This window comes from Centruroides vittatus, unplaced genomic scaffold, assembly GCF_030686945.1.
Source record: "Centruroides vittatus isolate TY-2023 unplaced genomic scaffold, ASM3068694v2 contig_950, whole genome shotgun sequence".
Lineage (NCBI taxonomy): Eukaryota > Metazoa > Arthropoda > Arachnida > Scorpiones > Buthidae > Centruroides > Centruroides vittatus.
Window position 1 is genome coordinate 26,395 of NW_027122629.1, and position 19,438 is coordinate 45,832.

The following is a 19,438-nucleotide window of genomic DNA, read 5'->3' on the forward strand; positions in this document are numbered from 1 at the left end:
TCATGGTTTTGGTTGTCCCAAAACGGGCATTCTGGTGTGTCCTGCTGCTGAAGGGGCCTGTTTGTCATCTCTGCAACAATAAAGTCTGCCTCCGAAAATACTTCTGGATTCATTAGCCATATTCATGGTCAACCTGGGGCAAGGCGGGGTACCCCATCTTGCCCATCGTGCACTTTTCATACTGACTTGCAAAAACAAATCAACTTTATTTCAAAACTGAACAATTACAAGACTTAAACGTTACCATAATATCGTCATCTAAAAGGTAATGTAAGGCCGCGACTCCACTAGCCGTAAAAGGGCCGTAAAACCCCTCACCGTAAAAGCCTTTACGCCTGAGCAGGTCGTAAAATATCATGGTCACGTGATTAAAAGCTTTTACGGTGAAGGGTTTTACGGCTAGTGGAGTCGCGGCCTAATAGTTCACAATGCTACTTAGGCCGCGACTCCACTAGCCGTAAAACAGCCGTAAAACCCGTCGCCGTAAAAGCCTTTAATCACGTGACCTATTTGCGTTTGCGCTCGGATTGCGGTGGAGGTCCGGCTAGCGAAGCTTTTTACGGCGACAGTACTATTACGGTGTATACGTGATATATCGATATAAAGACAATGATTAGATTCTACGAGTTTTTCTCTGTACTATAATTACAAATGTAGTGAAAGTAATATCTTTACTTTCATATATTGACTTTTATTATTATATTATTAAGATAATATACTGCACTTATAAGCTTAGCTTTTTTATTATATACTCCTTGCCTTTGGCCGTTCATATCGCGTGTTTTAGGCATCCATTATTATAATCGGGATACCTCTTGTCGTAGATACATGAATACTTTCGGATGTTTTCGATCAATCTTTCAGATCTTCTAGAGTAGCCACGAGAGAACATACACAAAAGCTCGTTTTCCGCCATTTTCGCACCGTGTCACGATGACCTAGATTTCACTGACTTCTGATTGTTGGATGGTACCATTTTACGGTCGTATTCGCTTCGAAAGTTGAACACTGCTCAACTCGCTTTTACGTTGGTTTTACGACCTGCTCAGGCGTAAAATATCATGGTCAAGTGATTAAAAGCTTTTACGGCGAGGGGTTTTACGGCCCTTTTACGGCTAGTGGAGTCGCGGCCTTACTTTGTAGCAGGCGTAAAATTAGATGAAGTATTGCTAAAACATAAAAAAAACTGTCTTAGTTCCAAACAAAGAGAGAGATTTGGACGTTCTCTCGTCCCATGATTCCTTTTGAGGTTGACATTTAGTTCCACAAATAACAGCTAGATGAAAGCACGTTAACCACGAATAAATAGACGTCTCCGTCTTACCCCATGGCTCCATCTTGCACCCACCATCTTTCCCTACTCGTATAATGAACCTGAATAATGAATTTAAGTTTTTCTTTTCGGAGTATCCTTTTGAGTTGGGAAATTGGTTTCTAGACTCAACTGGGATCAAAGGGTCGCGTATTTGGCAGATGCTTTTTCTCGTCTTAATGAATCAAATTTAGATCTTTAGGGCAGTTCTAGCACAGTATTCAATGCACGTGACAAAATTGAAGCAATGATAAAGAAGTTGAATTTCTAGACGAATTATGCAGAGAAAGTAAAATTTGAGTGCTTCCCAACAATACACAGTTTTATGCCCAGCATAGACACGACTATTGATTTGAAGGCTGATGTAATACAACATTTGAGAATGCTTGCCCAGCAACTGCTTGAGTTTTTACTGAATTATCCTTTGTTCCATACTCATGGACCGGAATCCATTTCATTCTGATACGCCTGTTCCGAACTGTCAATTATCCAGCAGGAACAACTACTTGATATTTCATCAGATAGTAAGACAGTAACCTAAAAAGTCATTTTATCAAGGTAAGTCTGTTACAGTTTTGGGCTGAGTTGGTGAAAAAATATCCTGAATTGGCTTAGTTTACTCTAAAAATTCTGACGCCTTTTGTAACCTCTTACCTTTGAGAGACAGTTTTTCTGAATTGATAGCTCTTAAGACTAAATATAGACATAAAGTTGAGCCTGACTTACGACTGAAACTGTTTCAAATCAAACCTAATATCAAACGAGCAATTAATTTATTGTGTCAAAAAACATCGTCAAAATACAGGGCTGCAATTTTTAATCGTCTTTTAATTTTAAAAATCATGTCACTTATGGTTTAGACCGGAAGTTTCTATATAGTTAATCGGTGTCTCCGACCCCCAAGCTTTCCATATCTGATCTGCATTTTAGTAGTGTCTTGCCCCTGTACTGTACAGTACATCATACTTCTGACAGCAATCAAGTCATTGCAGTCATCTAACTCCCTACTGGAGAAAATTTTGAATTGAAATCCTGTGACTCAGATCCATACCAAAAGTTCGTATATAGTTAATTGGGTTCTCTGGCTCCTCATCTTTCTTATATAATCTTAATTTTCAGTTACCTAACTCTGTTCTCGAGATTAATGAAGGATAGACAGACGTAAGGACAACAGTGGGAATGTATTGGTTTGTAATTTGAAAATTGCAGCCCAAAAATTATGTTTATCACATCAATCACGTTGTTTCCAGTGAACGTACAGTACATATAGGCCGACATGTGACAACAGTGGCCATTGTTCTTGATTGTGTACGTGGCAATAAAGTATGGAAATAATGCAGAACTATGAAAGCATAATTATGGAAATTAATTTTACTCAGTTAAAGCGCTTCTATATGAGCGCATGAGTGTTTGGTACTAGATTTTGCGAATAATGAACTTTGGTGCTTTTATATGAGATACTTTTTAAAATATTTTTCTAGCTCTGATAGGAAATATTCAAATGTTTAGCAGATTTATTAATAGTTCATTACCATTTCCGGCTAAAATCTCACATTTAAAAACAAATGGGAAAAAATCTTTTGTGTTTTTGGAAAGAAATTTCTGCTATTATACGTTTTCAAAAAAAAAACGAAAAAATAGAAAATTAAATTGAAAACTATTATCAGCATAACTATTGATGATATTGGTATTTTTCAAATGCCAATACCATCAATAGTTATGCTGAGAGTCTGTTAATTATAAATTGTATGCATTTAACTTATAAATCCAAATTTTTCACTGTAAAATTGGCTCACTAGAATGTATAATGAATATCTAAATATGGGCCAGTTTCCCATTAAACTTCTCCGTCGGACAAGAAGCATCTTCCTCTTGGCTGATCGCCCATATGTTGGGCTGTCTTCTACAATTAACTCAAAAACAAAGGTAAAATTCAAATTAAACTTTGTTTAAAATCAAAATATAAAATAATAGCAACAATAAAATCGAAAAAATATGGTGTAGAAAAATAACAATGATTTCTATTTAATATTACAAAAAACACAACAAATAAACATGAAAATGTAATCAATAATCCTTCGCAAATTTCAAGTTCGGTTCTTCATTGCAGATAAAGGTGCATTCATTCTGTCAGCGTAGTGCCCATTTTTACGTCAATTTGACATTATTCTCGTATTTATTAATGATAAAGTGCAAAAACGACGCCAAATTAGTATAAAACAATGCATATAAATTAATAAAACGAATACACTTATAGAGATGTTTTCATAAATCTGATGAGTTAACAAATGATTTCAGTACTGATTTTAGATATCGATTACTTGATCATCTCTTGGATTTTTGAAGATTTCTTCAAAATAGCGTACGAATACCTCCATTTAAAAGATAAAAGTTGTATTTAATATGTTTATTGTTAATCAGCATAATCAATAAATAACAATTCATTCTTAGTGCTGGACACGCATCTTATATGCTTATTTTCATATTTTAAATCGAAAAAATAAACAAATTTTAAAACAATGCGATAATATTATTATATTGTAAAAGTTTTATTTTCGAAAAACCATGTTACAAAAGTATAATTTGTATTTTATTCTGCACTATAAAATTGATCCACAGAACAGGCGAAAGAGAAAAGATCTGTGTTTTTTAATATCCAAATTAAAAGTACTTAATTACCGACTCTATTTGCGTAGTTAGTTAATTAATTAATCTGATAAAACCTGATTTAAAAAATTCGGTTCGGTTAATGGAATAAAGCAACTCAACACATGGACGATTTTTTAAAGAGGTGCCTCTCAGGAGAGCTTTCTATGGGAAAGTGGTTTTTATTTAGGTGTTAAGACTTTTCATAACAGCATTTGGGTCCCGATTTTAACTACATATTCAAAATTTTGAAATCTATCAAGTATTTTCTTTTTTATGATTTATAAAATTTGATACTTTCTAAACATTCGATGAGGGTACCTTGAAATCATCAAGTGGATCAAGCGGATTACATGGCTGCACTGGTAAACTGGTAGGAAACTTGAATTTCATTCGGAAACCTTCTTTTAATGAAATTTATGAAATGTTTTTGAATCTCCTAATAAATTTTTCATTTTGATCTATAATACCAAACATGAAAAAAAATATATTTACATGAAGAATGATGTTATCGTTTAATTCAAACAGGTGTACAATTACATCACTTGAAGAGTCTGTTTTGAATCACCCTGTATATTATCTCTTTAATATATTATTTGTCACGATGTCAATTTCTTAAAATTTATTATTATGTGATTTAACAATTTGATTAATCTGTACTGCTCAAAAACTGTCATTATTTTAAATAATCTACAGTGTATTGAATTTTAAAAATATCAATAAGTGCAAAGATCAATCAATATATTTTTTCAATACAAAACTTTATTATTATGTTCCTAATTGATGTAAATTTTGGATAATGTAAATAAGTAAAAAATATTAATTTTATCCCAAAAATCTATTTTATTTTTCTTTCTTTTATACATAATAATAATAATAATTTTATATAATCTGATGATTTATACTTATTACTTTTCGAACCATGTAATTAAAGGTGGAAAATGGTACTTTTGTAACGTAGACTTAGATTTTCTCTATAATCTCTTTCTAAATCCTCGTATAAGTACACACTGCGGCTATTGTCATAAATCACATTTCATAATCACATTTAATCACATATTTAATCACATTTCATAATATTTTTATAAAATTTTTTTTGTAGAAATGGTTAGAAACTAAAAAGTAAAAATTACAAACGTTCGTTTTTTTTTATTTAATAGAATATTCAAGAATAAAATTAAAAATAAACTTGAACAAATATCACTTTTAGTAATTAATGGTTAATAAATTTTAAATGTGAGTTATTTTTTTATATATTATAACATATAAACGAGTTGGTGAAACGTGTAATAATACATAGAAGTTGAAAAACTAATCGTTTAAACTTAAACTTATAGCATGTTACCAACGTTAATAATACGATTAAACGAAATAAAATTCAAAATTTATTCCTTGTTAGCTTAAAATGTGTCGCTAGAATGTTTTAAATGTAACATTTTTTAATTATGACATACATAAAATAAAATATGAATATTAAATATGAAGCATAACATAATAATAATGCAACGTATTAAATAAAATAAGAATTTTAATATGAAGCTGTTTTATCGAATTTAATCTAAAAAGTTAGTGAAATAAATTGACAGAATTTCTAATTAAATTTTTTGATTTTTTTAACTTTCACAATCAATAAAATTATACTCATACATACTTAATTTTTTTTTTTTTAATTATTTGTCGAAAGTTGTAGAGGAGACAGATAATCTAACTGTTATTTACATACAAGACAAAGCTACAACTTTAAAATGTAAAGAAATTATTATTAAAATTCTGACTTGTTAACTTCATCTTGTTAACTTCATCTGACTTGTTAAAATTCATCTTGTTAACTTTAAAAAAAAAAAAAAAAAATTAAATTGTAAATTCCTACAACTGCTACGCAATATTAATTTTAAAACACAAATAAAACATTATTTCTATTATTAACAAGTAATTATTTATTATGACATCGTCACAATACTGGGCTGCAACTTTTAATCATATTTTTAGTTTATTTCAATTAAAATATATGCTCTCCATTTCAAATTAGTACTGTCTTGCCTCTGTACATCATACTTTTCCTTTAACAATAGAGTCGTTCCGGTCATCTAACACCTTTCAGTGTAAAATTTTTGAATTAAAATTACATAACTTTTGATTCAGACCAGAAGGTCCTTATACCCCTAAGCTATCCATATCCTATCTCGATTTTTATCAATCTGATACCATTATCGAGATTAAGGAAAGACAGACATACAAACGGACGACAGTTAGAATTTATAGGTTTTATAATTTTTTCAAATTTCAGCCCAATAAAGTCCGATAGACTTATCAATTAACACTTATTTTAGATAGTGTAGTGTTTAAATTTATCATTTGTATATCGTTAATTATTTATTATAAAATAAAAACATACGAAAATCAAATTAAAACAAACTTTCTACTGTAATAACAAGTTATACATCTATCCGGTTCATGAGACCCAGCAACTGTTTAGGACAGGAAAATAGACTGTTCTTAATTACAAAGTGCGATCGAAGATAAGAGGCAATAACCACATAAATTTTCATAACAATCTTCGAGATACGATTTTAATAAACTGACAGACTTTGTTAAGATATTTATACGTGCTAAACTATATTCTAAATTGGATTTAGATACAGTGGAAGTAGCCTGTAAATCTTCGAAATCAATTTAAATTAATTACAGGCCATAAAATAGATGATGTATAACTTCTTCAAGTAACGGAAAGTTATTCTATCAGAACAGTGCAGCCTATACAATAAGCAAAGAGTCGCAATTGCACATGCCCCACCCATACGCTATCACCACGGTAACCAAAGGGAATGCTTATATGGACAAACTGGACTGGTTCAGGAAATATGTCTACTGACAATTATCCTACGGAAAGGTAATTGATTTAATTTACATCTTAAAAATTAAATTAATGCGTTCAAATAAAATTTATTAACTTCTTAAGCACTTTTGCTGGTTCTGCTTAAATTTTCACATGTAGTTAGTCGCTGCTGTTAGATATTTATGAAGCAAACCGTTTAAATGTAGCGGTTAATAGTGTAGGCTCATATTTTAAAATAGTTTATTATTAGCGTAACTAATTTTAATGAGTTAACAAGTTCATTAAGTCTCGTCCAATTATAGTTATATCCATTTAAAAAAAAGTTGCCTATTAGTGTATATCGAGTTCTTTGTTAGCAGTTGCTCGGGAGGGTTTGTAAAATGTATAATCCTATATTTTTTGACGTGGAAAAGTTTTTTTCTTTATATGTTTATAAGGTATTGATATGTAAATACACTAATATTGAATTGGTTGGAGGTACTCGACATTAGCGTACGTTTGATTAATCGTATATCAAATTTTTTTCGTTTTTGCTGACAAGTAAAAAATCGGAAACAGATTGCATGCGAACAAAATGCGGAATTAAGTTCATAAACACGTTTTTTCACTTTATTTTTAAAGGAATTTCACATGCATGGTTCAATAGAATTTACTTTTTAAAATATATGTGATTTATTACACAAATTATATAATTGAACATAAAAAAATAATAGTAATCAACACACGACGTAAATGAATACAAAATGCAAAGTTAAACAAAAGTGCATTTTTATGTTATTTATATTGAAAACTTCAGATTTTGATCTTTCTAGCTAAGGTCTGACCTTTTTTTTAAACGTCAGAAATATTTTAAAGTAATGAATTGATAATTTATTTATATCATAAGGATTTGCACGAAATTATAAATAATAAATACATAAGGTTTAAACGGAATTGTACCACGATTCGTTTTAATCGTGGCAATTTTACTGATTAAAAAAAAAAAAAAGTCGAATTTTTATAGTACAGTTAATAGGCCTTATATTGGAATTAAGATGAATTTAAGAGCATTAAACACCATTGGAATAAATGGAGATTAACCGGTGAGAATCTCTTGGGATTTTCTATGTTCAATCAATGTAATACAACCTGTTTTGAGCCTACTTGCGTGTAAGGAATATATCTTCCTGTTTTTCTGTTAGCTTTATCGTTAATGTGAATTCGAAACGCAGACTGCTGCTGCAGATTATTCTAAATGTCTTTATAGATTGATTAAAATATATATATACTTTCGAGAGTTTTGCGTGTATATGTATTCATCTAACAAGATTAAAATACGTAAAATTTTAGAAATATATATTCTTATAATTCCGAAATTTAATGTTTAAAAACCCGTGTGCGTACAATAAGAGTATTAAAAGAGTATTAAAAACACGCTAGTTATAATAGAAAATGTTAATGCTTCCACTAAATAATTTCAGGCATTCAGATTATTTTAAATTAAATTTCTAACAATAAAACAGAATGTTTAATGATGGTGTACTGTAATTGATAATATATACAAAACAGCGACAAGTATTTAATGAATTTAATAAATGCAAAGAGATTGCGTGCAAATAAAACATTTTGGAGAATAATGAAAAGACAGAATTAAGTAGAATTAAAATTTGAATTTTTTCTATTTAAAATTGAATCTATTGTAACGCTTGTACAGGGTTTATCAAGTTCAATATTGATGAAGTTAAAATATCACGCGATAGACAAAAATAATTTTTAAGCTTTAAAAAATATGTACGCATTTATCTTTAACTCCACATTATTCTAACGTAAATTATCTTTAATGTCTTAGTATATACGGAGAATTATTAAAATCACATCCATTACGGACTTAATTAATTAATCGTTATACTTTAAACTACTTTAGACATTTCTGTGACATATAAAGTGTAACGTAACTCCTGTTATGCATATATCTATCTAAACTTTACAATTCTTTTTGTATCATTCGTAATTTTGCCAGAATAATATTAAATTTAGAATCTCTTAATCAATAAGTAGATAGGATTGAGTACATGATCGAAAAGTATATTCCTTAGATCATGTATTACGTCACGAATGAGATGAAGTAGGTTTCACCTTCACTTTACTCGACATCTGCCAGGTGAATAGTGGTAGGCCAAACGTGACTTAAAAAAAAAAGTTCTGTTTTTATCTACTATTGGCATTTTTTCCAATAAAAACCATTGAATATTTTTCTGAGAATGAAATATTCCAATAGAGATGTTTGATCCTCCGTCGTAACTTATCAAAACGGGAAGGGAGAGGATGTAATATTGACAAGTATGTCTAATTATTACAATTAATTATATATCAATTTAATCCTCTAACTAAATTAATTAAATACATAAAAAAGAAATTCTATTGTTAAGTTCATCCACAATTTCTAATTGAAAAGTTAAGCGCGACAAATTAAAGGTATTACAAAGAGAAATTTTATAGTAAGTGCGAACGAATATAAAGCATATGACGGAAATATCGGACTTTCATAACGGGATAAAAGTTTTAATAATGCTATTTTATCACGCTACTATCTGTGATAAAATTATTCTTTTGTATTTAAAACGGAATAAATTTCTTTATTTAACTACTATGTCAGTATTTATTGTATTTTTTATCATATTTATTCTATTTTGTTTCCTAGCACGATTGAAATTCAATTTATTTTTTAATGTATAGAATTAGTTATTTACATATTTTTTTAAATATAAGATATTTATTTATCATATATTTGTTAATACAAAAATAAAATAGTAATTTTAATTAATTAAAGTTCGAGTAGCAATCTTAATATACGGTAAAAACTCGATTATCCGTCACTTTTTAACCGTTAGAGTTAGAGGAGTTAGAGTTACTGTAATTTTTTTTATTTTTTATTTCTAGCTATTGCCGTAATGATGTACAGCACATATTGGACTTTATTTTACTGAATTTTACTGTAAACATGCCTCAATTTCAGCACTGTACAGCAAATAAACAGTACAGTACTGTTCGTATAAGATTGTGTATTAATTGTGGCTTGTAAATAAATTTTCTGTGTTGGTAGGAGGAATTCCATTATCCGTCTATTCTTATCAGTCACGGCTTCGCTCCCGTTTCCTGACTAATAATAGAGTATTACTCTATATCTATCCTCATAAAATTGAATAAAATGAAGAAATGGTAATATTTAGAATCGATGATTATTCTAAAAATTTGGAAAGTTTTATATGCTTATTTGTTATGTCATAAGACACAATTTATTCCCTATTATAATATAAATAATTATAACAATAAGATAAATTGTGTTTTATTGATCTATTTCTAAAAATTCAGTTCAACGATAATTTAAATTTTTTCTTGTATGTAATTCAGAATCGTTCAGTTCCGTGAATTATATATATTAGTTTTTAAAAATCAAAATGGCTATTCCGCTATCAAAAAATATATTTCAATTGATTATTTTTTTTAGGAAAAAGGTTTATATTTAAATATTTGATTATCGTTTACGATAAAATTTCTGAAAATTAGGATATATTTGTTGTTTGAATTTAAATATTTTAAATAATTAATATTTAGCGTGATTATTTGTCATTTGGTGTACTTTTCTACCTGCATTAAACTGTTTCCTACTACATCGATAACCTAATTTATTTGTAAAATATAATTATGATATAGAATTCTTGATTACAATTTTATATTATTACTTATCTGAAAGTTTATTTTTCAATTAGAAAATTTTAAATAATCACTGAATAAAAATTATAATGATTTCAACAGAATAACGAAAGATCTAATTTGAAGTTATTATTATTTACAGTTTGAGTTAATCGAACGCATATTTCTTTTTATTCTTAAAAATTTAATATAAAATTATTGGTTAATGTTACCTATGGTTCCAAAATGGCGGATCGTCTCTGATTCCTGTAAACAGAAGAAAAGAAACAGTGGGGACGCACGTTCTAATCTAACCTAACCTATTCTGATAATTTTGTTGATAATAATTATGGTAATTTATTAGAATAGGTTAGGTTAGGTTAGAACGTGTGTCCCCACTGTTCCCTTTCTTCTATTTGCTGGAATCAGAGACGAGCCGCCATTTTGAAACCATAAGTAACATTAACCAAATTATTCATTAATTTTATTATTGGATAATAAGTTATAAATTATACATTTTTAAAATAAAAAATTTTAAGCCTCGATTATATTGTTATGAATATAAAACCTGACCTCGATAGATTTTTCTGTGAAATCCATATTCACAACTAAGTATTAAGAGTTAGAATTAGAAGTTAAACAATAATCGTTCACGTACTAAAATCATGGACTCCGGAGGGGACAAAAAGAGCATAGTTTCCTGCATCCCAAAAATAAGACCCTATACAATGTTTTTTATTTTACTTTCTTTACTTTAATATAATGAGAAAAAATTTTTAATCATATATGCTTTTGATCTTAAATTAGTAGTGTCTTGCCCCTGTATATCATACTTTTCCTCATAACAACTGAGTCATGCTTGTCATCTATGTACCTCTGTTCTGGAGAAATTTTTGAATTAAAGTCACGTGACTTCTGGTCCAGACCGGAAGTTTGGATATAGTTAATCGGGACCATATGCCCTAAGCTTTCCATATCCTGTCTTGACTTTCATCTAACCTTACAGGTGTACAATTTTTCAAATGGCAACCCAATTAAACTTTTAATAATTGTATATAAAACACTAAAATTAAAATTATTTTGTGTCAAATAGGCGTATTTATATACAATATATAATTAGTAAAAAGAACGAAAGTAAGCTTAAATATACTTTGAGTTTGCTTTTTGAGAATTATTACATGATCGAAGTATAAAAAATTCATAAAATCATAAAATTTTTGGCATTATTCACTAAAATTTATCAACCTTTTATTTTATAGAATATAAAGAATTTAAAATTATGCAAATTATTTCATTAGTAATGCATAACTTCGAAATTATTACATAAATGAAACTATTTATCGATTTAAAATTTTGTATATTTTGTATATTTTTGGGATGCAGGAAACTATGCTCTTTTTGTCTTGTAACTTGTAGGCTTCAGTTACAGTTATCTTGTCCACAAACGAATATATATATATATACAAAAAAATTCTATCCGAATGCCACGAGTAATTAAAGTAAATAAAGGAATTTATAATTAAATATATTGGTTTTTCTTAAAGTAAATAATGCAGAATAAATTTTTCAATAGTGCGTGATCTTTCGACCTAGCAACAAAACTCGTACCAGAATTTATTAAAATTTACAGTTCTTTATATTTATGAATATAAGGGACTTAAATTATTTAAAAAAGTCTGTAAATAATTTTATATTTATGAATATGGTATATATCCTAACAACGTTATATTTTCACACTATGTATTTTTTATAGCACTTATTAACGTTCATAAGTCGACAAAAGTTATATAAAAACTGTTAATTTGATGTCAAATTAGATTTTTTGTATTGTTTTTATGTGTTATCATTATATTTAATGCCTAATATTTTAAAAATTCGATCAAGAATTATCGAATCTAATTTTATAAATAACAAAAATGGCGTTAATGGTAATGATACTGACGGAATGTTGATAATTATTTCTTGTTATAGATAAACAAGGTTTCTATAGGAACCTGAATGATAACACGGAAGTTCTAATTAAACTCTAAGTAAAACATGCGAAAATAATGTTATTCTATTTTGGTAGCAGACAGATATTTCCACGCTTTACATATTGTAATATATATATTCAACTATAGCCCTTGTATATTCCTGTATACACCTCTGTATATTCTATATATATATAGAATGTATCATTAAGGAATCGAAATCTACTATTTAAAACAATACTTTAATAAAATCAAAAGATTTTCTTATGATCGAAAGAGATTTTTTCCAATTATTTTATAATGAACCCAATCGATTTCAGCCATCGTTTGCCATTATCCACGAAAGAAAAAAATCAATTATTAAATACAAATTTATTAAAACAAATTAAATAAAAATAATTTATTTAATTTAAAATATATGCTCTCCATCTCAAATTTGTAGTGTCTTGCCCCTGTAAATAATACTTTTCCTAATAACAACGGAGTCATGCCGGTCATCTATGTTACTTCATTCTGCGAAAAATTTTTGAATTGAAATTACGTGACTTCTGGTCTAAACCGGAAGTTCGAATGTAGCTAACCCAGACTTCCTGCCCCTAATATTTTAATATGTGGTTTCGACTTTCATCTATCTAACACCTTTCTCGAGATTAAGGAAAGTTAGTCAGACCGACGTACGACAGTGGGAATTTATGTCTACTGTTTTTTCAAATTGTAGCCCAATTAAAGATATGTGCAAATTTGCAAAAATTCAATAAGCGATAATAACATAAAAATTAAATTCTATAATCTTATATTTTTTGAAAATGCAATTTACAAATTTTATTAATTTAATACAAATTGATAGAATTTGTATTAAATTTAAAATTATTAAAATAATTTATTAAAGCTTTTATATAACAAAAAGGCAGTTAAAAATAGTCTATATGCTAATATAATTTTATATTTAATTACTCGTATATATATAGTTTTATACCTAAATTTTTATTGTTACTCTATACATTGTTCTATTTCTCAGAAATATCAATAATTATTTATTTATTAAACTTTAATTAATGTAATAAATTAAACATTGATTTAACTAATTAAGTTTACCAGTTATATATAAATTAAACGTAATTAATTATATATATATTTAATACGTTTTATCACAAAATAAATATTGACATTTCTGTTTATATTTATTTTGCCATCAGTGATTTTCTTTTTGGCTATCAATTATTAAATTATAAATTATATATATTAACCTAACTATATAGTTAGGTTTAATAATTAATATAACGTAGGTTTATTTACAATATATGTTATATATATATAGAGCATCGATTATCCGACCTTCCGATTAACCGACTTATCGGTTAACCAACCGCGTTCTAGTCGGCAAATTCAAATGTCCGCTAGTGATGTGGCGCTACAATATTTGGTTATGTCTTGGCTACTTTAATATTATTTTTGTTAAATGTTTGCTTGTTTTAGCTGGCAGCACTGGCTCGACCATGAAAGAGAGGCTAGTATTTAAACCAGACCTAATACACTATACTAATAATGTATTTTTTTATGCTTTTCGGTTATCCGACTTTTCAGTTATCCGACCGATCCCAGTCCCCAATTAAGTCGGATAATCGATGCTCTACTGTATATATATAATATATAGAAAATATTATTTTTTGTTAAAACATGTAAATTTTTGTTATTTGTTTATTAGGGTAAGTGGCGATGAATTGGAACAGTTTTAGCAAAATCATTTATTGTAAAGAAAGCTGTAACAGAGAAAATTAAATTAACTGCATTGATTGAAAGAATATACCGTAATTCTCAAATACCTAAGTCCATTGGAAGTGATGATATTGACATTTCAAAATATATTTGCAAATGATTCATTTCATCCAATTGGAAGGATAAAGTGGAGCATACACAATTTATATATGGCGTGAAATTGACCTTATGCTTTTCAATTATGATAATCGGACTAATTAAACACAAACACATCAAAACAAACTCACTATATTAAAATAGTTTAAAATAGAAATATTCAAGAACATTACACAATGGTTATGAGAAAAGACCCTTCTAGCGCTTACAAAGCAGAAAAAGCCAAAACGAAAATAAGAGCTCTATTTCTTACCTTGTGTAACTAAACGGTTCTAGAGTTCCGGTTTCTGCTGATTTTGGAAATATCTTGGGGCCATTTAGCCTTCTGGGGATCCAAGTCCCGATCCTGTTTAGTTATTCAAACTGACTATCTGGCTAAATATCATTGTGGATTACGCTTTGCCTAGCATCTGTAGAGATGCTAGGCAAGGTGTGCGACGAAACTGAAGCGAATTTCTTGATCCAGTTCGCCCTTGCTTACCCTATATTTTACAATATGTTACTTTTTTTTACGATGCAAAATATTAAGCTATACAACATTAATAAAATGCCAATTTTTAAAAGGTTAAAACATAAGTTATATTAAATAAAGAATCGATAGAAAAGCAATAATATTTTTAATACAGTATCAGTATTTGATATTGACAATGTAATTGAATAAATATTATCAAGCAACGTTCTCTGAAATATGCTAAATTACTTATTCATATTACGAGTCATGTTTATCTATTTAGTTTATTGATATTGTTAAGCTTGACCTATTCCAAATACATATTAAATTACTTTATCAGTCATGGAATAAGTTTATCGCTGCATGGTAAAATAAGTTAAAATTATCATATAAAAATACATTTATAAATTAATTAAAAAAATTAAAGAAATGTATTTAACTCCTTTAAAATAAATTTTGTAAATATTTATTTTAAAAATGACTTTCGAACTTGCATTTATATAGCATAAACGTATTAAATATATTTTTTAAAATTTAAATAAAATTAATATACATTACTCTCTTCACATTGCGTTCAATATAAGGTAAGGATTAAAGGATTGACCTACTTGCTGCATAATTGAACTTTTTAAAACAAAGATCTATAGAGCAATTGTAGCTAAAAATATTCAATATAACACTATTTTAAATATAAAATGTATTAGCTTCTAAATTGAATAATGTTTTGCCTAGTAATAATTAGAATGAATGATTGATTTGCATTATAGAATCCTTATAAAATTCTTTTTCGAAAGTGAAAAGGGATTTAAGATGTATCCTTTCATCTGTCTTTTACAAGAAGTCTAAAATTCCAATATTATGCATATATATTGCTTAATATATACTTTTTCGAAAAATAGAAATTTGCATATAGTTTAAATTTGTATGTTTTCTGAACCAGTGTCTATTAATCTTTGCCTCTGTTCGCACCTCTTGAATTTTCAGGATCCCTTCTTGCGCTCCTATGAAATTTTCTTTATTTGGCTGTAATTTGAAAAAATTTTAGATCTATAAATTCCCACTGTCGTCCGTCTGTCTGACTATCCTTCCTTAATATCGAGAACGATATTAGATAGATGAAAATCGAAACAAGATAAGGAAATCTTAAGAGCAGAAGGCCTCGATTAGCTACATTCGAAAATTTTCACACAAAGGAGTTACATAGATGACCGGCATGACTCTGTTGTTATTAGGAAAAGTATGATTTACAGGAGCAAGAAACTACTAATTTGAGATCGAAAACATGTGTTTTAAATTAAATAAATTTAAAAATATGATTAAAATTTCCAGCCTATATATTTTTTTCTCGTTATTATTATTTTTTATTTAAAGGATTAGGGTCACCCCATTTCTTACGTTATTTTAGATCAACCTTAAATACAACTTAAGTGATTAAGAAAGAAAGTTCACTAATACAAAAATATTTAGATCTACCTTAGGAATTTACGACAGAAAAACTATATAATTATATATTTAAGTTTAATATTGATACATTTTTATTAAGATTTTCTTTATTTAAAACGTAGTTCTCAATGAAAAGAGTATAAAGTTATTGGAAAAGTTTAATAAAACAAAGGAAAAATTTATCTTTCAGAAAAAATGCTTCAAGAAATCTAAAAAAAAAATAATAATAATAATTTCAAACCTTAAAGATGCGTGCAGCCCAAGTTAAGAACCACTGATCCTAACATATTCGTGATACATATGTATATATGTATCACAAGTATTTTTAGGCATGCAGTTGTATATACACTACACACACACACACACATATATATATATATATATAAGGTTGTAATATAGTTTTACACTGTCGACATACAATCAAATCATTCTTATTCCCATAGTGTACAGATTCAAAGGCGTACGCCGTGCATTTCCCGATTAGACACTCTTTCTGCAGATACGAAAATGGGTTAAGATAATGAAAAATAATCTAAATATAATATAAATTATTAATTATTTAAATTAATTTCATGTTTTCTATATTTGCATACACAAATATATACGTGGAACTATTTTCGATATTTTTGTTATATATTATATAATATATATTAACAATTTATATTTAATATTATACGTTCTTAAATGAGCTTATATACACTATATTATATACAAAAATATTATGATATTATAAGTATTATACACATTAATTTTCAAACAAGTTTATTTACTCTTCATTTATTGATCTTCAATTAATATAGCAGTATAATTACACTTAAACAAAAAAAAAGTTTATAAATGAAATCAATACAACTTAGTTTAATTAGATTATTTTCAGCAAGCTCGAAATATTCATTAAATTCATATGCATATTATAGAAATTACTGTAAATTGTTACGGTATAAATTACTATAACAGCATATGGAATATGTTATTTTTTGATTTGATTAAAAATTTTTGTATGTGTGTCTCATCTTAAAATTTGTGCAAAAGATAATTAAAATTATGAATAAATTAATAACTCTATTTATTAATTTACTCGTTTTCTAATTTCATACTTATTTTTATAGAAAAATAAATAAATAAAAAATTATTCATAACTTATTAATCAATATAATTAATAATAAAATTATCATCTTTATTTATTTGTAAAGGTTTCCTCTAAAGGCTTGTGTTAATTTTTCTATGATTTGTTATTAATTTTAAGCTCATCATTTATTTTTATTTAGCTAATGTGAGTTGACTTACTATCATATATAATTTATCATCACACTTAATTATAAAAAGACATAATTTATTATCAAGTTATCGAGTTCTTATTTCTTAGTATTTATGATTATCTTAGTCTTATCATTGTTTCAGTGTATCAAATATATTAAAAATTATTAGAATTTAAATAATTAAAATAATCTCAAATTATTTTAATATGAAAGAAAGCGAATTTTATAGTATTTTTTTTTTTTTTTTTTTTGGTCAGTTGTAATCGTTAAGAGAAACAAAAATATTGTTCGTGTAAAAAGATTTTAAGTATACATTTTATTGATTGTAAGTATCTTTTAGAGTTCTGAACACGGACTATAAAATATTTCAGGGAGGCCATAGAAAAAACTAAATTGTGAAAAATTGGGAAACGATAGGAACTGCTACCAGAACTATAAGGGAATCGTACTAATTAGCATAATAGAATGTAAAAATTTGTTTTAATTTTGTACATATTAATTCTAAGTGACATATCGCAGAAGTCCTAATTGAAAATCCAGTAAGAAGAAAAATATAGCTGAGAAAAGGAAATTTATATAATGAAATTAAACTAGAATTTACCACATTTACTAGAAATGAAAGTCCTAGAATGGGTGGTGGATCTATTTAATGTAAGTATAGCTAGTATGCAGAGACGTTTTTATCATTTTGCTGCCCCTAGGTAAATAAAAATTTTCCGCCTTTTCCTTATTTTAAATGTAAACTACTAACTTCTGTATATAAATTTTTACTGAATGTTTTTATTTCCTACCAATTTAACCTATCTCATATTTATATAACTAGAATAATACAGGATATAACGGAATAGGATATAGAATTATGGATAATTTTTAACAGTAAACGAGCAATTATTTTATTGTGACATCGTCACAATGTCAGGCTGCAATTTTTAATCATATTTTTAAATTAACTTAATTTAAAATATATGCACTCGATCTCAAATTAGTACTGTCTTGCCCCTGTACATCATACTTTTCCTGATAACAACAGAGTCATGCCGATCATCTATTTGACTCCGTTCTGGGGAAAATATTTCAATAGAAATAACGTGACTTCCGGTTTGCATCGGAAGTTTATATATAGTTAATCTGGGCCTTCTGTCCCTAGGGTTTCCATATCTAGTCTCGACTTTTATCTATCTTACTAAGTTTTCGATATTAAGGAATGACAGTGGGAATTTATAGGTCTACATTTTTTTTTTCAAATTGAAGCCCAATAATAATTATACAAAATCTTTAGCTTCTATTTTTGGCAATGGAAAAGATAGTGGGTAGCTCCGGGCATACTTATTAACAGTAACCTAAGCGTTTTAGCCTTGCAAACGTCACAATAATAATTTATACTCATTTTCCTGACATGGACAAGACAAAGTGAAGAGGCTAGAATTCAGATCAAAGAGGATATCCGGTGGCCATAAAAAACACAAAAAAGAGAAAGGCATTCCTATTTACGCGTTTACAAGTTTCCTGGCATCGGACCCGTCTACGGAAGACACTTCAAAGACAGTAGTTATCAGTTTGCCTACAAAATCATCAAGCGATTTCTGAAATTGAAAGACAACGAAGACAGATTTGTCACTTGGGTTCGTTGTAGAATTGGTGCCACAAGGTATCACGCATACCAATGCTACAATAACAGCCTAAAGAGGTGTCGTGAGAACCAATTTTCGTAATGAACGACAAGAATTAAGAAGATCGAACAAAATTCGGTTAAAATTCAGCACGTAATATATCAGTGATTAAATGTAATCGAACTAAAATTTCTACAGAGAAAAGCTTTATTTGGAGTTTTTACAAAATTTTGATCGTTTTAAAAAATAAATATATTATTTTAATTTTTTATATAAATAAAAAAGACGTAGTCGTTTCCAAAACTTGGTCAATCACCGTTTATTTCGTTAAAATGTTCTAGAATAAAGATTCGGACGATCCGACCTT

At 28.0% G+C, this 19,438-nt stretch overlaps 2 protein-coding genes across 2 annotated transcripts in view; one reads left to right on the forward strand and one right to left on the reverse strand.

Moving 5' to 3' along the window:
- LOC136985082 (uncharacterized) overlaps positions 1-19,438 on the reverse strand; it is a 23,520-nt gene continuing 4,082 nt past the window's right edge. The window contains exon 2 of the mRNA XM_067282286.1: positions 1-185. Within this exon, the coding sequence (XP_067138387.1) occupies positions 1-185 (185 nt within the window). The remainder of the gene's footprint in view (positions 186-19,438) is intronic.
- Positions 6,718-19,438, forward strand: part of LOC136985064 (uncharacterized) — a 24,015-nt gene continuing 11,294 nt past the window's right edge. Inside the window, exon 1 of the mRNA XM_067282265.1 lies at positions 6,718-6,848. The gene's annotated coding sequence lies outside the window, so the exon portion shown is untranslated. The remainder of the gene's footprint in view (positions 6,849-19,438) is intronic.